The following is a 17,766-nucleotide window of genomic DNA, read 5'->3' as shown; positions in this document are numbered from 1 at the left end:
TCTGAAGATATACCCTTGAGGTACTCCTATGACAGCATCTGTGCCCTGAATGGTTCTGTATTTCCTTTGAATATAATGGAAGAAACTTCTTTAGTTGCTGCATGCTTTTAGCGATGCCCTAAAGGCAGACTTACAATAACCTCAACATTTATCTCAAACCTTGCGCCTTCATTTATGTACCTTTTCCTTTTTTCATTGCACTTAATGTGAACCCAAAATGTTACAGATCTACCCAACAAACTTTGGTGCAAATATCAGCCTTATCATTATTTACCAGATGGCTGTTCTTAAGCTTCAGCTACTGAAGCTGTACACTATCAACTGTAGACTCACCGTATTTATAAAATGAAATGGGAAAGACTGGAGTAGTTGATCCACCAGACCTGTGTCAAATGTTGGCTAGAGGTGTATGACTCCCTCCAGCATTGGGCTGTGGAGCAGTGGAACTGTGCTCTCTGGAGTGATAGAGTTCCACTGAGTTCTAAGGGGTGATATTTGTGATCCAAAACTTTCAGCCATTTAGTGTACAGGTCCAGAAAAACAGTGCCCCCAGTGTGTGTTCCAGTGCCTGGCCTTAGTTTCCTTTTCCCTACTCTGAGTTAAAGTGCAGTGCTCAGTATTTTTAGCTGGTTCCCTGCTTCCCCAGCATTGTCTGAATTATTTAAAGACAGCATGGCTCTGTGCACTTTTAATTGCTTGTGACATTTCCATGAGATGTCCTCCTCCTGTGCTTGCAGTTTTCCTACTTTTTTTTTTAACTAATGTGGTAAACAACTAATTAAGGGAGTTTGGATACCTGCCCTCACACTGTTCCATAACAGTGCAGGCAAGCTTATCTAATTATACTGCATTTGCATGACTAATAATAACAGAATCTGTGGGTGGACTCTTTTTGTACTGAAGCGTGCTGAAATTAGAAGACGTCTTGATGAAGACATGTATTCCTGTGTAAATTTGTCACAAGGTTGGCTACAAGTTGTTAGTCAAAGATGTTCCAATTAATATCTGACATTCTTTTATAATGCCAGCATTTTATATTTACACACATGTTTCTTGTGGGGTGTACTCAACGTGTCCGAAAGCTGATGATCATTCAACACTTCTGAAGTCTAGGGTATTAACAGGAATTTTGTCGTGTTTTTGTTGCTGTAATGGCCTCTGATTACCTGGGAAGTCTTTACACTAGATGTTGGAGCATTGCTGTGAGGATATGATTCAATTCAACCACAGTCTGGAGTTGAATGATTAGAGATCTGAATCACAAACACCACTTCAACCCATCCTTAAAATATCAGACGGTGCTCCATACTTCCATAGTGTCTCCATAGCCCAATGCTGAAGGTTTTATACCCCTCAAGTTCACACTAGGCATTTGACATGGTGACCTTTGGCTCATGTGCAGCTCCTCAAAATCACTGCATATTGCTTTTCCCATTCAAGTTATTCAGTGGATGCAAATATGAAGGTTTTTCTACAGATGTTTGGACTAATTTGTCTGGCTTTGGAAGGATGGATGGATAGATGGATGGAAGAATAGATCAACTGGAGGAAGTCAAGTTTTCATTGCCAGGCTGTTTCTGCTTCCTGAATGGTGTAGTTAAGAGGCAGGGGTGGGAGACATGTAACACACTGCATAGCGTTATTTCAGGTCACGTTTCTGTGCAGTTGCTGTGAAGCTAAGGTTACATCTCCCCCAGAGCCCCAAAGTGTTCACAGGTAAAACTCAACAAACAAATAAGCACAGAGCCTCCCCCTACTTCTTTTCCCACCAACATACCTAGAGGTATCTGGAGGGAGACAGAGGGGATGTCTGGAGAAAAACAACACCTTGTGTTATTGGTTATGTGTCTGTCACAGGCTACGTGGGGTTTGTAAGTAAAGTCACTTTGAAAAAAACAAGCAGATTGGATGTTTAAAGGAGCCAAGCTTTGGGGGCCAAGATATGCTATGGCATTTAGTTTTAAAATATGAAAATAAAGATTTAACACAATCAAAATAATCCTGAGAAAGACTGGTTAGTAGTTTTTTTAAGAGTAAATCAGAGATTACACTAAATGAACTGATGTGTAGTGTATGAGAACTTTGTGTTTAAAGAGGACATATTATGGAAAAAAATAGCTTTTACAGTGCATTTGCATTGTATTATATTATTAATGGAGGAATCAGGGGCGGCAGGGTAGCGCAGCAGGTAGGTGTCGCAGTCACACAGCTCCAGGGGCCTGGAGGTTGTGGGTTCGATTCCTGCTCCGGGTGACTGTCTGTGAGGAGTGTGGTGTGTTCTCCCTGTGTCTGTGTGGGCTTCCGCCGGGTGCTCCGGTTTCTTCCCACAGTCCAAAAACACATGTTGGTAGGTGGATTGGCGACTCAAAAGTGTTCGTGAGTGTGTGTGTGAGTGAATGTGTGTGTGTGTTGCCCTGTGAAGGACTAGCGCCCCCTCCAGGTAGACTCTGGACCCATCGCGACCCTGAATTGGATAAGTGCTTACAGATAATGAATGAATGGAGGAATCAGGATTCTACCCGCCCATAAACTGTGAAATAAAACAGATGTATCAGTTTTATGTCGTCTGCCTAAGTCAGAAAATAGGTTTAAACAAGTTTGCGCTGCATCCTAGTCCAGTTTATGCTTCTGCAACGAATGTACAGAGTAAGCAATGCATCAATGCAAACCTTACAACACAACCCCCTTTATGTGCCAGCGAAAACATGAGGTTAATGGAAATATGGCCAAAATCCAGAGCTTCTGCTCCTCGCTCCTGGACTCTCACACTGAAGTAAGCTGTGATTCATTATCATTTAATGAAATGATTATTCAATGGCTGATCTGAACAATGGGAGAATGCTGCAGTGTTGCTTGGGCCTTGTGTTATTTTGACCATCACGTGTCACAGACATGTCATTAAGACCCAAAACTGTTTAAAATTTTTGCAAAATGTTTCCCTTTCATGTCTACTTTAAGGGCAAAACAGTGTTTATGGATGTGATCATCCATAAAGAGATGTCTCTTCAGTATCTCTTTACACAGTTTAATCAGCTATGGTGAAACTGATAATGATAATAGGCATAAATAGGAACATTTGATTAATGTCATACTCAAAAGAGAAGATAAGAAAATATTGTATTAGAACATTATGCCATTTTCCTTTTTCAATTAAAAGGAATAAAGTGTCCATTCTCTCTAAGGAATTGGCTTGAAGATCTTTGACAGTTGGTGTAAAAGTCCTCTCTCTATATGTGATTTACTGTCCAGCTTTAGTAACATGCTTCCTACTGAACAACCATCCACAATACATCCCACCAAGAGCCTTCCCCCCTTCACATTGTGACACTTTGGTAATAAATTGGTCCCTTTGGGACCTGACACTGCTCACCTCTGTGTGTTTACTGGTTTTGTGTTCAGTCCAAAAGGTCACAACTATCTTACATGGGTAGAGAATGCAAGCATGACCACTTGAGAAATTCCAGACAGAAACTGTGAAATGGGCTTTCATTCAACTGAGGTCTTGAAACATCTGCTGTAGACCTCATTCTGCCAACAACCACACATGCCACAAAAGGCTGAAGTCTGAGGCAGGTGACCAAGGGCAAGTTGACAGCTTAGGCCATGGCCAAACCCTTCATTGCACAAACCCCCATCAATTTCAGCACTGACAAAAAGTCTGAAACCTGTAATACTCAAAGCCCACTGTTGGGAGGTAGAGCCAAATAAGTGCAAATCCTAGCACAGTACTTAATTTTGAAAGACCACTTGGCTTACCTGCCTCACTGAACAGGACCTGGACTATGACTAGCCCAGAAAAACGTACTAGCCAAAGTGGAGATGGCTCTAATATTTGCAAAATACTTTGAGGTTGCTGTGCTACTTGGGCTGATGATAGGCCAGCTCTTGAGGGTGAGTATAGACGAGTTGCTCATAGGTGATTTTGTCTGTCATCAGTTTAGGACTTTCTAGTGTTTGACAGATTAATTGCACCATGGTTCCCTCAGGCTCAAGCTAGGATGCCATGTTAAGAAAACATACTCCTTGTCTTAGGGAGCTGGCTGGTGCTGGTGGTCACCAAGGAAGGAGAAAACTATAATGCAGGAAGTCTATTTCTCAAAGTAACCCTTTGTCTTCTCTAAATCATCAGATGGCAGCTTCACCCAGTAATCACTATAATGAGTGGTTCAAGCCCCCGTGATCTATGCTATGGATGGTTCCACCACAGTCCAGCAACGACCTGCTGTCAAAATACTTTGAAGATGAAGGGGCTTGCTTATAATCTAGTAACCCAGGGGTGTGTTTCTGGTGTTTCATTGCGTCATGATCAATGCCCTGTGGCATATCGATCACAAACTCAGAACCTGAACATTGTCCAAAGACACCCTGGCCTAGATCAAAGACCATCAGTGGGCACAGATGTCAAGTACTTCTGCCAGCACCCCGGCTGCCAGCAGACATCACCAATAAAGCCACTCTCTGCACTTCTCATCTCTCTACCCATCACTGAAGTCCTCAGACCTTTGAGCATCTTGGCCCAGGCCTAGCATAGCTGCTGTTGAAGTCAGTCCAAATAGAGCACATACTTGTCCTGGTCAACTATGCAGTTCTCCAAAGAGTCTCCCAATCAATTCAGTCTTCAGTCATCTTCAGTCAGTTTGAAATCACGAAAAATCTACTAATTGACCAGGGGACTTCAGCTGTTTACAAACTCAAACTCTACCAGCTATTGCACATCAACACACCTCTCTAATGAGTGCAAGAGGTGCTAGATGGTTTAAAAAGAAAACAGACACAACTACAACCTCCTTTCTAGGTCTTGAAAGATGTCTGGGAATAGAATCCTTCACCTTTCCACTCCATAATTTAGTACAGGAAACGCAAGGCTGCATCAGTGCAGATCAATTGGTAAAAAAAAACATTTGGAGTGCCCAGCACATACGGGTTATACCTGATCCAAAAAGAATCTAGGTCCTCATTCCCTCAGTCTCCTGCCAATTTCCTTACAAACTGCCAAGAGCTTTACACAGGAAAGGAACAGAGATGCTCAGTAAATTACAGATTCAGCAGTGGCAGCCAGGTAGTTGCCAGGGAAAGTTGCAAAGAAGCAAATTAAACATTTAAACATTCAAAGCAAAGGTGTCAAACACCAAATGGTTTGGCTTCTGAAACTGAAAATTTGTTAATATAAAATCAATTGAATATTAAAAGTTATGTTGAGGTAGCAATTCTGTATACACTCAGTGTACAATCTGGTTAAATGTGTGGCAATATTAAATGGATGCTCTGCACTATACAAATGCCCCCTCATGTATAATTAAAAGTTTATTTGATATATTTTTATTAATACTTTGAGACAATACCATGCAAAAATCTAATTGATACAATTCCTGAATCTGTAGACTCTGCCCATTCCATTCTGCCCTTTCCATTACCTCTTATCACAATATCATATGTGACTCAAATCCGGATTTATGGGTCTTTGAAGAGAGCTAAGATATACAAGATACATTTCATCTTGCAGTCTTGCAGTGTGTTGTTGCTGGATTTGTGTATCCATCTACTTTTTGTATGAAACTGATCAACAGACACTCGTGAGTAAAGGTATGTTTTCACAAAAGATGCAATGAATTTCTAGATTCTTCCCACATTTAGGAATAAACAATCTCTTTCCACAGTGCTCTATGTCCAATCTGGGCCTCATTACAGAGAAAGCTGAGATAGTTCTGAACATTTTAATAAAAAAAATTGGGGGATCAAGTCATATTCATGTGCTTTTTAAAGATGAATTTAAGAACTTAAGACCCTGAGGGTTAGGTTTACACAACGAAGTGTGACCCTTCAATAGGCTTTAGCTGAAAAGTCTGACACTTAGCATACTGTGATAAGATGAACGGACATGTTAATGTGTTTATGCATTCAGGAATGAAAGCTGAATGGAGGGATAGTGTTTCAAATTTGTACTTTTACAAACTGTGGATTTTGTGTGGAATACTGAGAGAGTGAAAATGGCATAGGCTTTACCTGATATTTGTTTTGGTCTTTGCCATTAAATAGCTAGAACTCAGAAAACTCAACATAGCACTGCAGAGTAAAGCTGTGGTAATTTTTTTTTGTTTGGGATTTAAATTGCACATGTATTCACTTCCTTTCAATTTGGAGAGACAATTTTTACTTTCCTCCCAATGCTGCACACTTTCCGTAAGCTCCGCCTGCTTTGAATGATAATAGGTTTACAGTTCCCGAAATAAAACCCTGGGGAAATTAGAGTGTACCGACATTATCAGATGGAAATTGGACTCATGCAAGCTAATTCTGATCCAGTCCCTGCTAAGATGATGAGCATCTTGAGTGCGTGAGCCAAAGCTGCCGCCACTTCACCAAAGCCACTCGTTCCTAATTGGCTGAAAGCCTTCTAACACCTGGATGTGCAAAGAACTCCTTGTGAAGGTAAGCAGTCAGTCAGCTCACATACCATCCAAGACATTGCTGTGCGGTGCACCACAGGGTACATCTGCAGTTAACCGAGGAGAGATTGTTTGCTTAGAAACGTTGCACATTATAGCAACTCACAACCCATGCAGACAGCTAAAGGCCAGGGGAAGCAAATTCTGGTCCAGGGAAAATCCTTTAAAGAATATTGTTTCCGCTGCCCTGACACCTCTGAGGCTGGTTTGAGAGGATCATAGAAGAGAAAAAGACAGACAGAATCACGGAGACATCTTGAACTTGCCACCTCTGCTAATGGCAATAACTCAGTCAGTAAGACTGAACCCACATCCCTGGAGGTGTGAGGAAGCAATGCTACCTGAAACATCATTGTACCACCTGCATAAATAGAATTTAAAATGCAAGAATTTATCACAGCGTTCTCCCTGTGTCTGCGTGGGTTTCCTCTGGGTGCTTCCTCCCACAGTCCAAAAACACACGTTGGTAGGTGGATTGACGACTCAAAAGTGTCAATGTGTGAGTGTGTGTCGCCCTGTGAAGGACTGGCGCCCCCTCCAGGGTGTGTTCCCGCCTTGCGCCCAGTGACCCTGAGTAGGCTCTGGACCCACAACGACCCTGAATTGGATAAGTGGTTTCAGACAATGAATAGAATGAATGAATGAATAAATTAATGAATTTATCACACATCCAAAGTTCAGTCTTAGAAGTTGGTTGCATTTTCAGATTCAGTTCAAGTAATAACGGTGATGTTCAGGTCTGCAACTAACAGTGATCTGTCCATTGTTCTGGGAACAAATATGAGCTGCAAATGTTCTTCATTTTCATGTTCAGTGAGGTTTCTTTTTCTCAGTAACGGACTGTTAACAGCCTTATGTACAGTCTTTTAGCAGTGGAAGGTTGGACAGAAACACCTGTGGAATTTTCAAATCTAAACCAAGAGTGGAGCCTGATTTATCTTTTTGCGTTCGTCTGTACTGTTTATCTCTTGGTGGCCTAACAGATCTCGCACGGTTGATAGGATCCCAATTTCTGTGTCTTTTAACAACTGTTCCCTTCCTTTCCTTATGCCGGTAGATAATCCTGTTTAATCTTCTAAGAAATGTCTCCCGAAACAATTTCTTTCAGGAGGCAGCCATTCATGTGGGTCCAAAATATACATCCTTCTTATTAAATATCTAGAGACTAATTTAGACTCCTTGCTAATGCCCTGAGAGTAAACATTTTGACTGGAATTTAAATGAAGTTTGGTCTCTGACATTTACACTGTAGGGCATATGCAATGCATGTGAAGATTTCTCTCTGCAAACCTTAAGATGCAACATCAGCAGATTTAGAATGGCCAGCTTAAATAGCAGTGTTAGAAATTAAATGAATAGACATTAGAAACATTGAACACATTTTAATCTCGTAGCCTTCCTAATGAAAATGTGATTCAATTAATGCAAATATGCCACTAGAGAATCAATGCATATGGACTTGGTTGTAATTAAAATGAATACACTGATTCAGTTAATGAGTTGTTACACTGCTGTTATATACTAACATTATAGTCTGAAATACAACCTGTAATCAGTTTCCTGATATCATGGTATTATGTCTTTTTAATATTCATGATTATGATAGCATGATGCGAGAGTACTGGGTCGAAACCATAAACATTATTTACTGCCATTTTTCCTTTGGGGAAAGTCATAATTTGGAAGGGGTAAATAAGGATTGGGCGGCACAGTGGCGCAGCAGGTAGGTGTCGCAGTCACACAGCTCCACGGACCTGGAGGTTGTGGGTTCTAGTACCACTCCAGGTGACTGTCTGTGAGGAGTGTGGTGTGTTCTCTCTGTGTCCGTGTGGGTTTCCTCCAGGTGCTCTGGTTTCCTCCCACAGTCCAAAAACACACGTTGGTAGGTGGATTGGCGACTCAAAAAGTGTCCGTATGTGTGAGTGTGTGTGTGTTTGTGTGTGTGTGAAGGACTGGTGCCCCCTCCAGGGTTTATTCCTGTCTGTGCCCAATGATTCCGGGTAGAGAGGTTACAAATAATGTTAGTATCCACCATTCTACTCAAATGTATAATACATTTGTCAGGATTTTAAAGACCTACATTCAAAAACTAGAAATTAATGGACATTCCCAAAATACATTTTTATATATGCATGCTGTAACATTTTGGTAATTGATTTAACGTCTTTGAAGCTAATATAACATTTAAATCTCTTCTTTATAGTTCATATTTTTGGAAATATAGTATTCACAGATACACATAGTGTGAATAAGAGTTAACTGAAGTTTTCTAACAACATTTCAGTTGTGTGTGTGTGAAATGTGAATATGATTACAGTTTCGCCTGGTAATTCTGAGTCTCCAGTCATGAACTCTACATCTTCCAACACAACTCACCATTATGTCCTGCAGTTTTTGTTGGCGATAGCAAAAGTGCAACCATGCAGATGAGCAGCAGAACTTGTGTGGAAGCCTTCCGCTTGTGTTTCTTAATCATCCTAAAAGAGTGAGAGAGAAAGAGAGAGAGAGAGAGAGAGAGAGAGAGAGAGAAATATAGTCAGTATTCATTGGTCACTGTCAGAGTAGCAAGAATGATATGCTTTTAAGGCATTATTCCACTTTTATACATATATAATTTTAGAAATAAAATTCTGTTCTTCTTCCAGTTAAAAAGATCCAGCATATCAAAGAGCAGTAAATCCTTTAAGTGCAAATGCAGTGGAGCTTGAAAGTTTGTGAACCCTTTGGAACATTTTTATATAAGTATAAAAGTCATAGAAGTAAATAAAGTGAGTCCAGTTAAAGAAATAAGACAAACATATTACACTTGGTCATTTATTTAGTAAAGAAAATTAATCTAGTTAAATCAATTGTTATTTTTTAAATAATATGGATTTATCAAAATCTGATGTTCACAAAAAATCTGATGTTCATGGAAATTTATCAAGGTATAAACAAAGGAGATTTCTAACGACTTCACCAAAACAATATTAATTGATATCAGGCTGGAAAAGCTTACAAATCTCCCTCCAGACCTCAGTCAGACTGATTGTGTTCCAATGAAGGAAACTCAAGAATATTTCCAAATAGTAGAAACATTTGGGCTTAATCTGTACCAATTTCTACCACTTACAGCTCGGTTATGGCATTGGCAAGTGTTGTGTCGGCCAGATGTGGGCCAAATATCATGAGCCGGGCTTAATTTCGGTTATGGCATGTGTTAAGTGGGCCAAATTTCAGCCAAATGTTAATTTGTGTGGTTTTATTCCACAAGACACCTGACATCTGGCCAATATATTTGGACCTGTGTCTCAGATGAGGCAGCCAGAAGTACCTTGAGTCAACACCATCATTGAAGGCCAAATGTGAGCCATAAGAGAGCTGCAGATGTTCTCTCTGGTTTGTTTACATTCAGAAGCTGAGCGTATTTTAATGTGGAACGGCGTGTTTGAAGAGAAACTGTTTTTGTACGTAGCTGAACTTAAACTTTTCTGTAAGTTTTGATTCACTCTTTGAAATATAACACAGAAACTCATTTCTAACTCAGTTTGTTTAGTTTTGTAGCACTTTCAGTCTGTGCTTAGTTTCATGCAGTTAGCATGTGGGTTTATTTATCTGTATATTTTTCAGTGTTTGGACGGTTTCTTGCTGTTTTTTTTTTTATTTTCGCCGTGAACAGAGAGTGAAAGCCTAGTGTTTCTGAATAAGCCACTATTTTCTTACTCATTGACTAGCATTAGGGTTTCAGAAACACATGAGTCCAGCTTCCAGTGCAGACTGGAAAAACACCAAATTGTGAGCAAAGTTCTGTTTTTATAAAAAGTGTTTTTTTTTTTGTTTTTTTTTTTTATTACAATCGTGAACGTCACCTAGATGTCTATTACCAGTGAACAAGCGCAAACACCAACAGAACTGTGCAAAACACATGACTGAAAACAATCTATTCAGAAAATGTGTTCTCTTCTCAACAATTGAGAGTGATATTTTGGTATTTGTTCTAGACCGACTGCCTCCTGCAAAGCATTAGTATTTGTCCCTGTGATGCTGCAGTGCTCAGAGTAAATGCAGTCATCATCTACAACATAAAACACATAAGCATCAGAAGAAAACATGCGGCAATTACAGCAGGGGTTGATATTCCACGCTGAAGTAACATTTTCATTTAATAACATATACCAGTGTACCGGTTTTATTGAGGAAGTTTTCGATACACATTAATAATGAAAATGACCAGTACCTGGAGAGTACTTTCAAAAAATGACTGATCATAATTTCAAGAATTAAAAACTACAATAACTGCAATTAAATTATCAGGGTACCACCTCAGACAAAAAGTGCTGAGAGTCATACATGAAAACAAATATCCAACAGTTAATAAGTAAATACTGTACTGAAGACAAAGCCTTGCTAAACTGGCTATTAGCATTTTGCTGATTTCAAATGGTTCTTATTCATATTTAAAGTGTTAAAGCATGTTAATTTTTTATATTATCTATGAATCATACGTATCATTTTCATTTTTTAAGTAAACCTTAAGTCCCCAGCAGAAGTAAACTTTGCATCAAGCACCGCTTTCCATTTTCTTGTAAGAGCTGCAAGGAAAATTGTGCGATGAAAGATGGAGTAGTGTTCCCAATCCCAGTTCTTTCTCATTTTATGCGATAAAGAGTGTTTTCAATTATTCTTGTGCCACACCATCAAAGGCAATGCCCTTCCAATGACAGTGTTCAATCATAGATCGCAAGTAAAAGAGAAAGGGGTGGAGGACTCATTAAGAATCTGAGAGACAATAATGAAGCATTTGTTTTTGTCTATTTTATTTTAATATGTCTTCATGTTTAATGCATGCCTCTACATTTTTGTTGCACTGTAAAACCCAAAGGAAATGTGCATAATTTATACCCTTGATTGCTGTGGGCATAGGATAAGGAACAGCAGATGTAAAAGTGTGGAGTGTTGCGAAAAATACTAATAAATACATACAGACATCATCACAATGAATAATTAAAATAGAGTGTAGTTTAAGAATTACGGCTCATTACGGAACATAAAACTTCCTAGTACTCGACATTTTTAAAGCGTGGGTCTTGTTTTTTTGGGGTTTTTTTTCGTTTGGTTGGTGCTGTACGATCTCATTCATCTTCATTATGGATCCAATGTGAGGAATATCTGGTGGACTGGAGGGGGAATTAGACTGCATCTTTTGTATTTGCTAGTATGTTCCTCCATTTCTGTTTATCCACGCTGTATTCGCTTTGGCGCTTTTAAGCCGAGAGGCATTGCTCGCGCTCAAAAACGGTGAGTGAAGAGAGACACGTCTCTGCTACTTTCTCTACACTCCAGAGTTTCCTTTACCCCACAAGCCGTTTCCTTTTCCATCACCTCTCGCTCCACAACAAATTGAATAGCCACAGGCCAATGAGCACAGTTTCAAACCACTCCGTGTGACCTTGGTGCCTATGCACATCAGCCGTGGTGCCAGGCTTAACGCAGCAGCTTTGCAACAAAAGTCCTCAGCGGACAGATTAAAGGGTGCACTACAGAAACAGCCAGAATTCAGCGATTTCAGAGATGCTCACTGGGACAATGGAACTGCATTCATTTGGCAAAAAAAGGCAAATATCTGAGCAAGGAACAAAAATGCCTTTGTGCTTAGAAGTTTACAAAAAGAAAAATGCTAATGACAAGAGAAAAAATGAGTTACATCAACCACCACCAATGTGTGAGCATTACCTGGACATTGCCAGAGCAACCAATATGCAAACGGTATGTCCACTACACATCAGCACATAATGTGAAGATGGGGAGATTATAGAAGGCCAGATGTCACCACAATGTCAGATTTAGCCAAACATCAGGGTTACACCCCTTTGCTTTTTGAGGAATAGGCACAAGGGTCTTTAATGACCTCAGAGAGTCGGGACCTTGTTTTCTCATCTCGTCTCGTCACCAACTGTTGGTCCTGTCAACACCAGTTCCTGCCATCACCCCAGCTTTCTTTGGAGGTCTCCCATCCAAGTACTGGTCAGGCCCAAGTCTGCTTAGCTTTAATGGATTTGTAAGATTTGTTATTATGGCTATAGCTATGCCCATGTGTGTAGATCCTACTTACATAATTAATGAATTCAGCTTCTTTAAGATGCACCTACCGTGGACACAGATGTTCAGCTGCCACACAGCTTGTGTAATCTCTGTAGAAATGCATGAAATGCTGTGCCATGCAGTTTCTGTCACTGCGCTGGGGATAGTTACTGGACGCCGCAGATTGCTCCCACACTCTAGAGGCTGTAAGTAATTTTGCTGAGTGTTGTCCAGGTTTATTTGACTCCACTGTCCAAATACTTTTGGAGAGTACTGTAGTTCTTCTGGTTGGCTCTTATTTGCCTCTTACCCTGAGTGGGAGTCCGACTCCCAGCCTGGCCTGTACCGGGAGAGGAAAAAGCTCCTAGGCCGGCAAGACTGATTAAAAATGTGCTCGTCAGTGCTGGAGAAGCTGACTCCAGCTGAACTTCTGACAACCTGACAGAGCTTCCACCTCGCTTCTGGAGCTGATGCTCGCATGGGTTAGCGCTCAGGCAACTGCAAAGAAACACAGAGAAGTCAGAAAAAGAAAAAGGAGAGAGGAGAGAGAGGTCTGGCAGCTGAATGCTGTAATTCAACTGGAGTAACACGGCAGAGCTCAAAGTTTTTTTCCCACATAAATTGGATTTCTTCTTTCATTTACTGGCTCTGGGTCGTGCATATTTTCAAAGTTGATGAACTAACCAGGTCAATCCGTTCAGGCTGCACTTAAAATTTTTGTAAAAACTGACATCAAGGGCCAACCCAAGTGCCGAGTTTCTGACATGAATATTTGCCTTACATAACAAATGTTATACAATGTAAGTCTTAAAGGGAGTATATTATACCCCTTTTCCACAAGTGAACACAGTTCTCGCGGGTCACGATAAAATGTCTGTAACATGCTGTGATCCAAATACCACAGGGATCAAACAACACAGCACCATTCTCTCCCTGTCTAATCAGCCCCGTTCACAATGATTTAGGTGCCTGTTCCTTTAAATGAGAATAAGCCATTGCTCAGTTCAGCACAAGAGCCTAGGAGTGAAGAGCAAGGAGAAGAATCCCTTGATTTTTGCCATTTCTGCTTGGTTCTCTTTCTTCTGTTCTCATTCTCTGTTTGTACTTGCTTCGTTTAACCTCACCTTCACGCTTTCATAAATGGGGGTGCAGTGCTGTGAATGAAGATACTCTGAGCTGGAGTTGGGACACTCCTAAAGTGTATGCACTCTACATTGAACGCAGCACAAAACCAGAACAACTCGTTTTATCCTGTTTTCAGACTAATATGGCTATGGTACTCCACCAAAGTTTGTCACCTAACTACAGAATGTCTTTGTGTAGGATGGATGCTTAGCTTAGACTCTCAACTCCCTCTTCTCCCTGTTTCCCTCTCTCTCTCTCTTATTCTTTCCTTCAGCTATGACAGTGACTGTCACATTGGGCAGCTGCAAAGTCATGCTTTTGCAAAACAGATGGATATCTGGGAAGACCCAATGACACAAATGCTTGTATTCACTGTGTATGCATCTGCACTTTGGAGGGGGTGGCTAGTGGACGTGTGGAAGCAGAAGTGCTTGACTTTGATGCTGTGGAACTATATTTTTGCAAAACAACTACAGACAAATTGTATATCAGTTAAAAAAAAAAGAGAGAGAGATAGAGAATCTTTGAACAAGGATTAGTTATTGCTCCAAATCTACAATCACAGAGTAGTGCAGCCTGACTGGGCAGTGTCCTGTCAAACTGGGCGCAGCAGGTAGGTGTCGCAGTCACACAGCTCCAGGGACCTAGAGGTTGTGGGTTCGATTCCCGCTCCGGGTGACTGTCTGTGAGGATTTGGTGTGTTCTCCCCGTGTCCGCATGGATTTCCTCCGGGTGATCCGGTTTCCTCCCACAGTCCAAAAACACACGTTGGTAGGTGGATTGGCGACTCAAAAGTGTCTGTAGGTGTGAGTGAATGTGTGTGTGTTGCCCTGTGAAGGACTGGCGCCCCCTCCAGGGTGTATTCCTGCCTTGCGCCCAATGATTCCAGGTAGGCTCTGGACCCACCGCGACCCTGAACTGGATAAGCGCTTACAGATAATGAATGAATGAATGACTTCCATGATTGGTGCAAAATATTCACATTGCTTAATTGTGCATTTTCAGTTGAATTTGACTCCCCACACCCAATTATTTATTAAAGCATTGATACTGGCCCGTATTTCAAAAACTCTGAAGTCAGGCTGTCATTCTGTTATTCATGTGTCATGCCCATATGAGGATCCCCGTTATTTCTATTGTCTTTATTTTCTAAAATTCCTACACCTATCTATGCAAAACTAAAATATTACAAAGTTCTGATGCATGCATATTTCCATCCTGAATATCACTGTATCATCTGAATTATCCGGTTTCTAAGGAATTGAAATTTGACTATTGCTACAAGCAATTAATACCGCTGTGCACCAGACGTGTCAGTAGTGACTAAAGGTTTGAGTTCACACTGCATTTACTGTTCACTTTCATTGCAAAATAATTCCATATTATTTGCTCTTTTTAATGTTATATTGGTTGTAAATGTTATATGCCCTTTATACAGACGCAGCCTTTAAACTACTCTAAAAAATGACTCAAAGGATCTGCCATTTCGGAACCCAAACAATGACAATCCAGTGAACTGCAATGGTGTTGTGCTTCAGATTAACATATGCATCACAAAACTCCCATCTCCAGCAGTGAATTAGCAAAGCGTAACAGAGTAAACACAAATGCAAGGAGCAATCATTGGGGGCACTGACTTCTCAGTCCCATAATAGCTAATAGCTAACAGCCATGCAGTTAACTCCACCAAACTTTAATGAGGTATGCTAACATATTTATTAGTGCCTGCAGTGGGTTCTGGCACATGGATGGAGTCACCTTGACTGTGTTATACATACTCTGCGGATAGAAGGAGAGAGACAGGCAAGTGATACCACTGAGCGCAGGTGAAGAAGTCTTGTAACATGTACCTGCTAAAGCTACAGCTCTTAGTGTCACTGCCTCTCTCAAAGCAAAAGGACAGAGGATAAAGCCTCAAGCTTTCAGTTTTGAACAGTGAAAGGAGGTTTTTCTATTGGGCACAGAGTGTGGATTCCAGTCTATTTTGTCAATCCTCATCACATTTGTTAATGATTCTCAAACTGACAGAAGCCGAGACGCACTAATCCAAGCTACAAGCATTTTTAATATGATATTGTGAGTATGTATTCATTTCCACATAAGTAAAAACTGTAACGTCCTTTTTATTTTGGGTGTCAGGATCTACACTTCATTCAGCCAGAGTCTCATTTTTCAAGTTTTCAAAACCTAAAAATTCAGCCATAACATGCCGTTCAATTAAAGCAACATTAACAGGGAAAAGCAGGGCACAAAAAAACACATTTTGCTTTTTGTAAAATAAAACGAAGCAGACCGATAATATTGATGATGTCACATGAACGTGTTTTCAACATTAAAATATGACATTAAATTAGGGTGACCAGATCTGAGATCAGTTTCCGGGGGTGGGGGACGTGCAGACTGACCAATTAAATGTTTACAGAGAAGGTTATCGACCAATAACAGTAGCTCTACAGTCAGACCGTCCAATCAGAAGATTTTAAGCTACTTCACCACGCCCCCTTCTCACTCAAGCGAACCAATCGGAGTAGGGGAGGGCGGGACTAGTTTGTGAACGAAACGCTTCTCGAAGTTCTATGTAAGCTCTAGAAAAACAAAATCCCGGACATTTTTTTGAAGTCTAAAAAAGAAGACATGTCCGGGTAAAAGAGGACGTCTGGTGACCCTACATTAATAATAATAATTTTATCCAGTGGTGACGCTCACACCTCCAGTTCTGAAGGAAAATATTTTTTTCCCTCAACAAATGTTGGTGCCACTGATTGATTGATTGATTGATTGATAAATAAATAAATAAATAAATATGCTAGATAATATTTTTTTTCTTGATGTATGAAATAAAATCTACTTCAATTCTACTTTAATCTTCCGTCTCTTATTAGTGTCTCTAATAACTGTGGACTGACACATGATCAACATATGCAACAACGATGTAACTACTGATGAATTAGTACCTGTTACAGATGGATTACAACGGCAAGGCATGTGTAATTACATATGTGAATCAACTTCGGTAACTACATAAGTGGATCTTCATATATGAATCTGCATAGTCTCTCTCATTTAACTACACATTCAGACTGAAACAAAATTTTTTGTTCCAGAAGCCTTTTCTGCATTAAGACATGCATTAACTTACATTAGGACATTAAACTGGATTTGCCAGTTTCTAACATTTAGCTAATATTTGTGTTATTGTTGAGACATTGTAACCAGTTTCAGCTTTAAACCATTCTGTAATGTGATAGTACAGCGGATGTCTATTATTACCACTCAGTTATTACACAGTACCTACATAACTACACAAGAACTGTCCACTTATTTTAAAGTGTAACTTTTACATAATTACTTTGGAAAAATTAATACGTTAAGACAAATTAAAGTGAAACTACTATTTATCTCATTGTAAGATAGATACGCTATTACTGCAGATTTGCCTATACTAAGAGTTGTTTAGTACTGTCACAATTCATGGATGTCGGACGCACAAGCTAATAACACACATTTATTAAAGCGAACTATATCAAACAGAAACAGACAGACTTGCTACAATGACGGTGGAAAGGAAACGATGACAATAGTAGAAACAACAGACTAGACTTGGAAAACATGACACGGGAAAACAAACAAGAAACAGCAGAGACAGACTAAAGAGCTAAACAATACAGTACTAATGACTGATAACCAGGAAATGACACAAGGGAACTTAAATACATGATACATGTATTTGACGAGACGAGACACACCTGGAACAGATAACAAGGGGGACGGATACCCAATGAGACTTACGAGGACGAGGGCGGAGACACGAACAAAAACAAACAGAGCCGTGTGCTAAAAGAGCACATGACAGGGAAAACAAACACAGGACGTGACAAGTACAGGTATCCTAATAGTGACAGTCATATTAGTATAGCTTGAAAATATATTGTAATACTCATATTTACTGCTTTGAGTTTGCCAGCTGGATAGATATATTTGAATTCATTTGTACTGTTATATATAGTGCTTTGCTGCTTGATAAGACAGAGATACATAATTCCTGTCATCTTTTTTATGGGCTTTGCTCTTACATTAATATTACTAAACATAAAATACAGTCATTCATTAACCTTCTCTAAATAAGTTTCATTCA

At 40.1% G+C, this 17,766-nt stretch overlaps 1 protein-coding gene across 2 annotated transcripts in view; it reads right to left on the bottom strand.

Annotated features, from left to right (window-relative positions):
- Positions 1–17,766, bottom strand: part of LOC136694085 (chemokine-like protein TAFA-2) — a 52,198-nt gene that overhangs the window by 10,535 nt on the left and 23,897 nt on the right. The window contains exons 2-3 of one of the 2 annotated variants that reach the window (XM_066667453.1): positions 12,575–13,004; positions 8,823–8,923 (exon numbers count right to left, since the gene is read on the bottom strand). In XM_066667453.1, coding sequence (XP_066523550.1) covers positions 8,823–8,923; positions 12,575–12,645 — 172 coding nt within the window. In that variant the 5' untranslated portion in view covers positions 12,646–13,004. The remainder of the gene's footprint in view (positions 1–8,822; positions 8,924–12,574; positions 13,005–17,766) is intronic. The other variant, XM_066667454.1, reaches the window with a different exon arrangement.

Source organism: Hoplias malabaricus, chromosome 4 (genome assembly GCF_029633855.1).
Source record: "Hoplias malabaricus isolate fHopMal1 chromosome 4, fHopMal1.hap1, whole genome shotgun sequence".
In the NCBI taxonomy this organism is placed as follows: Eukaryota; Metazoa; Chordata; class Actinopteri; order Characiformes; family Erythrinidae; genus Hoplias; species Hoplias malabaricus.
This window is presented reverse-complemented; position numbering and strand designations above follow the sequence as displayed.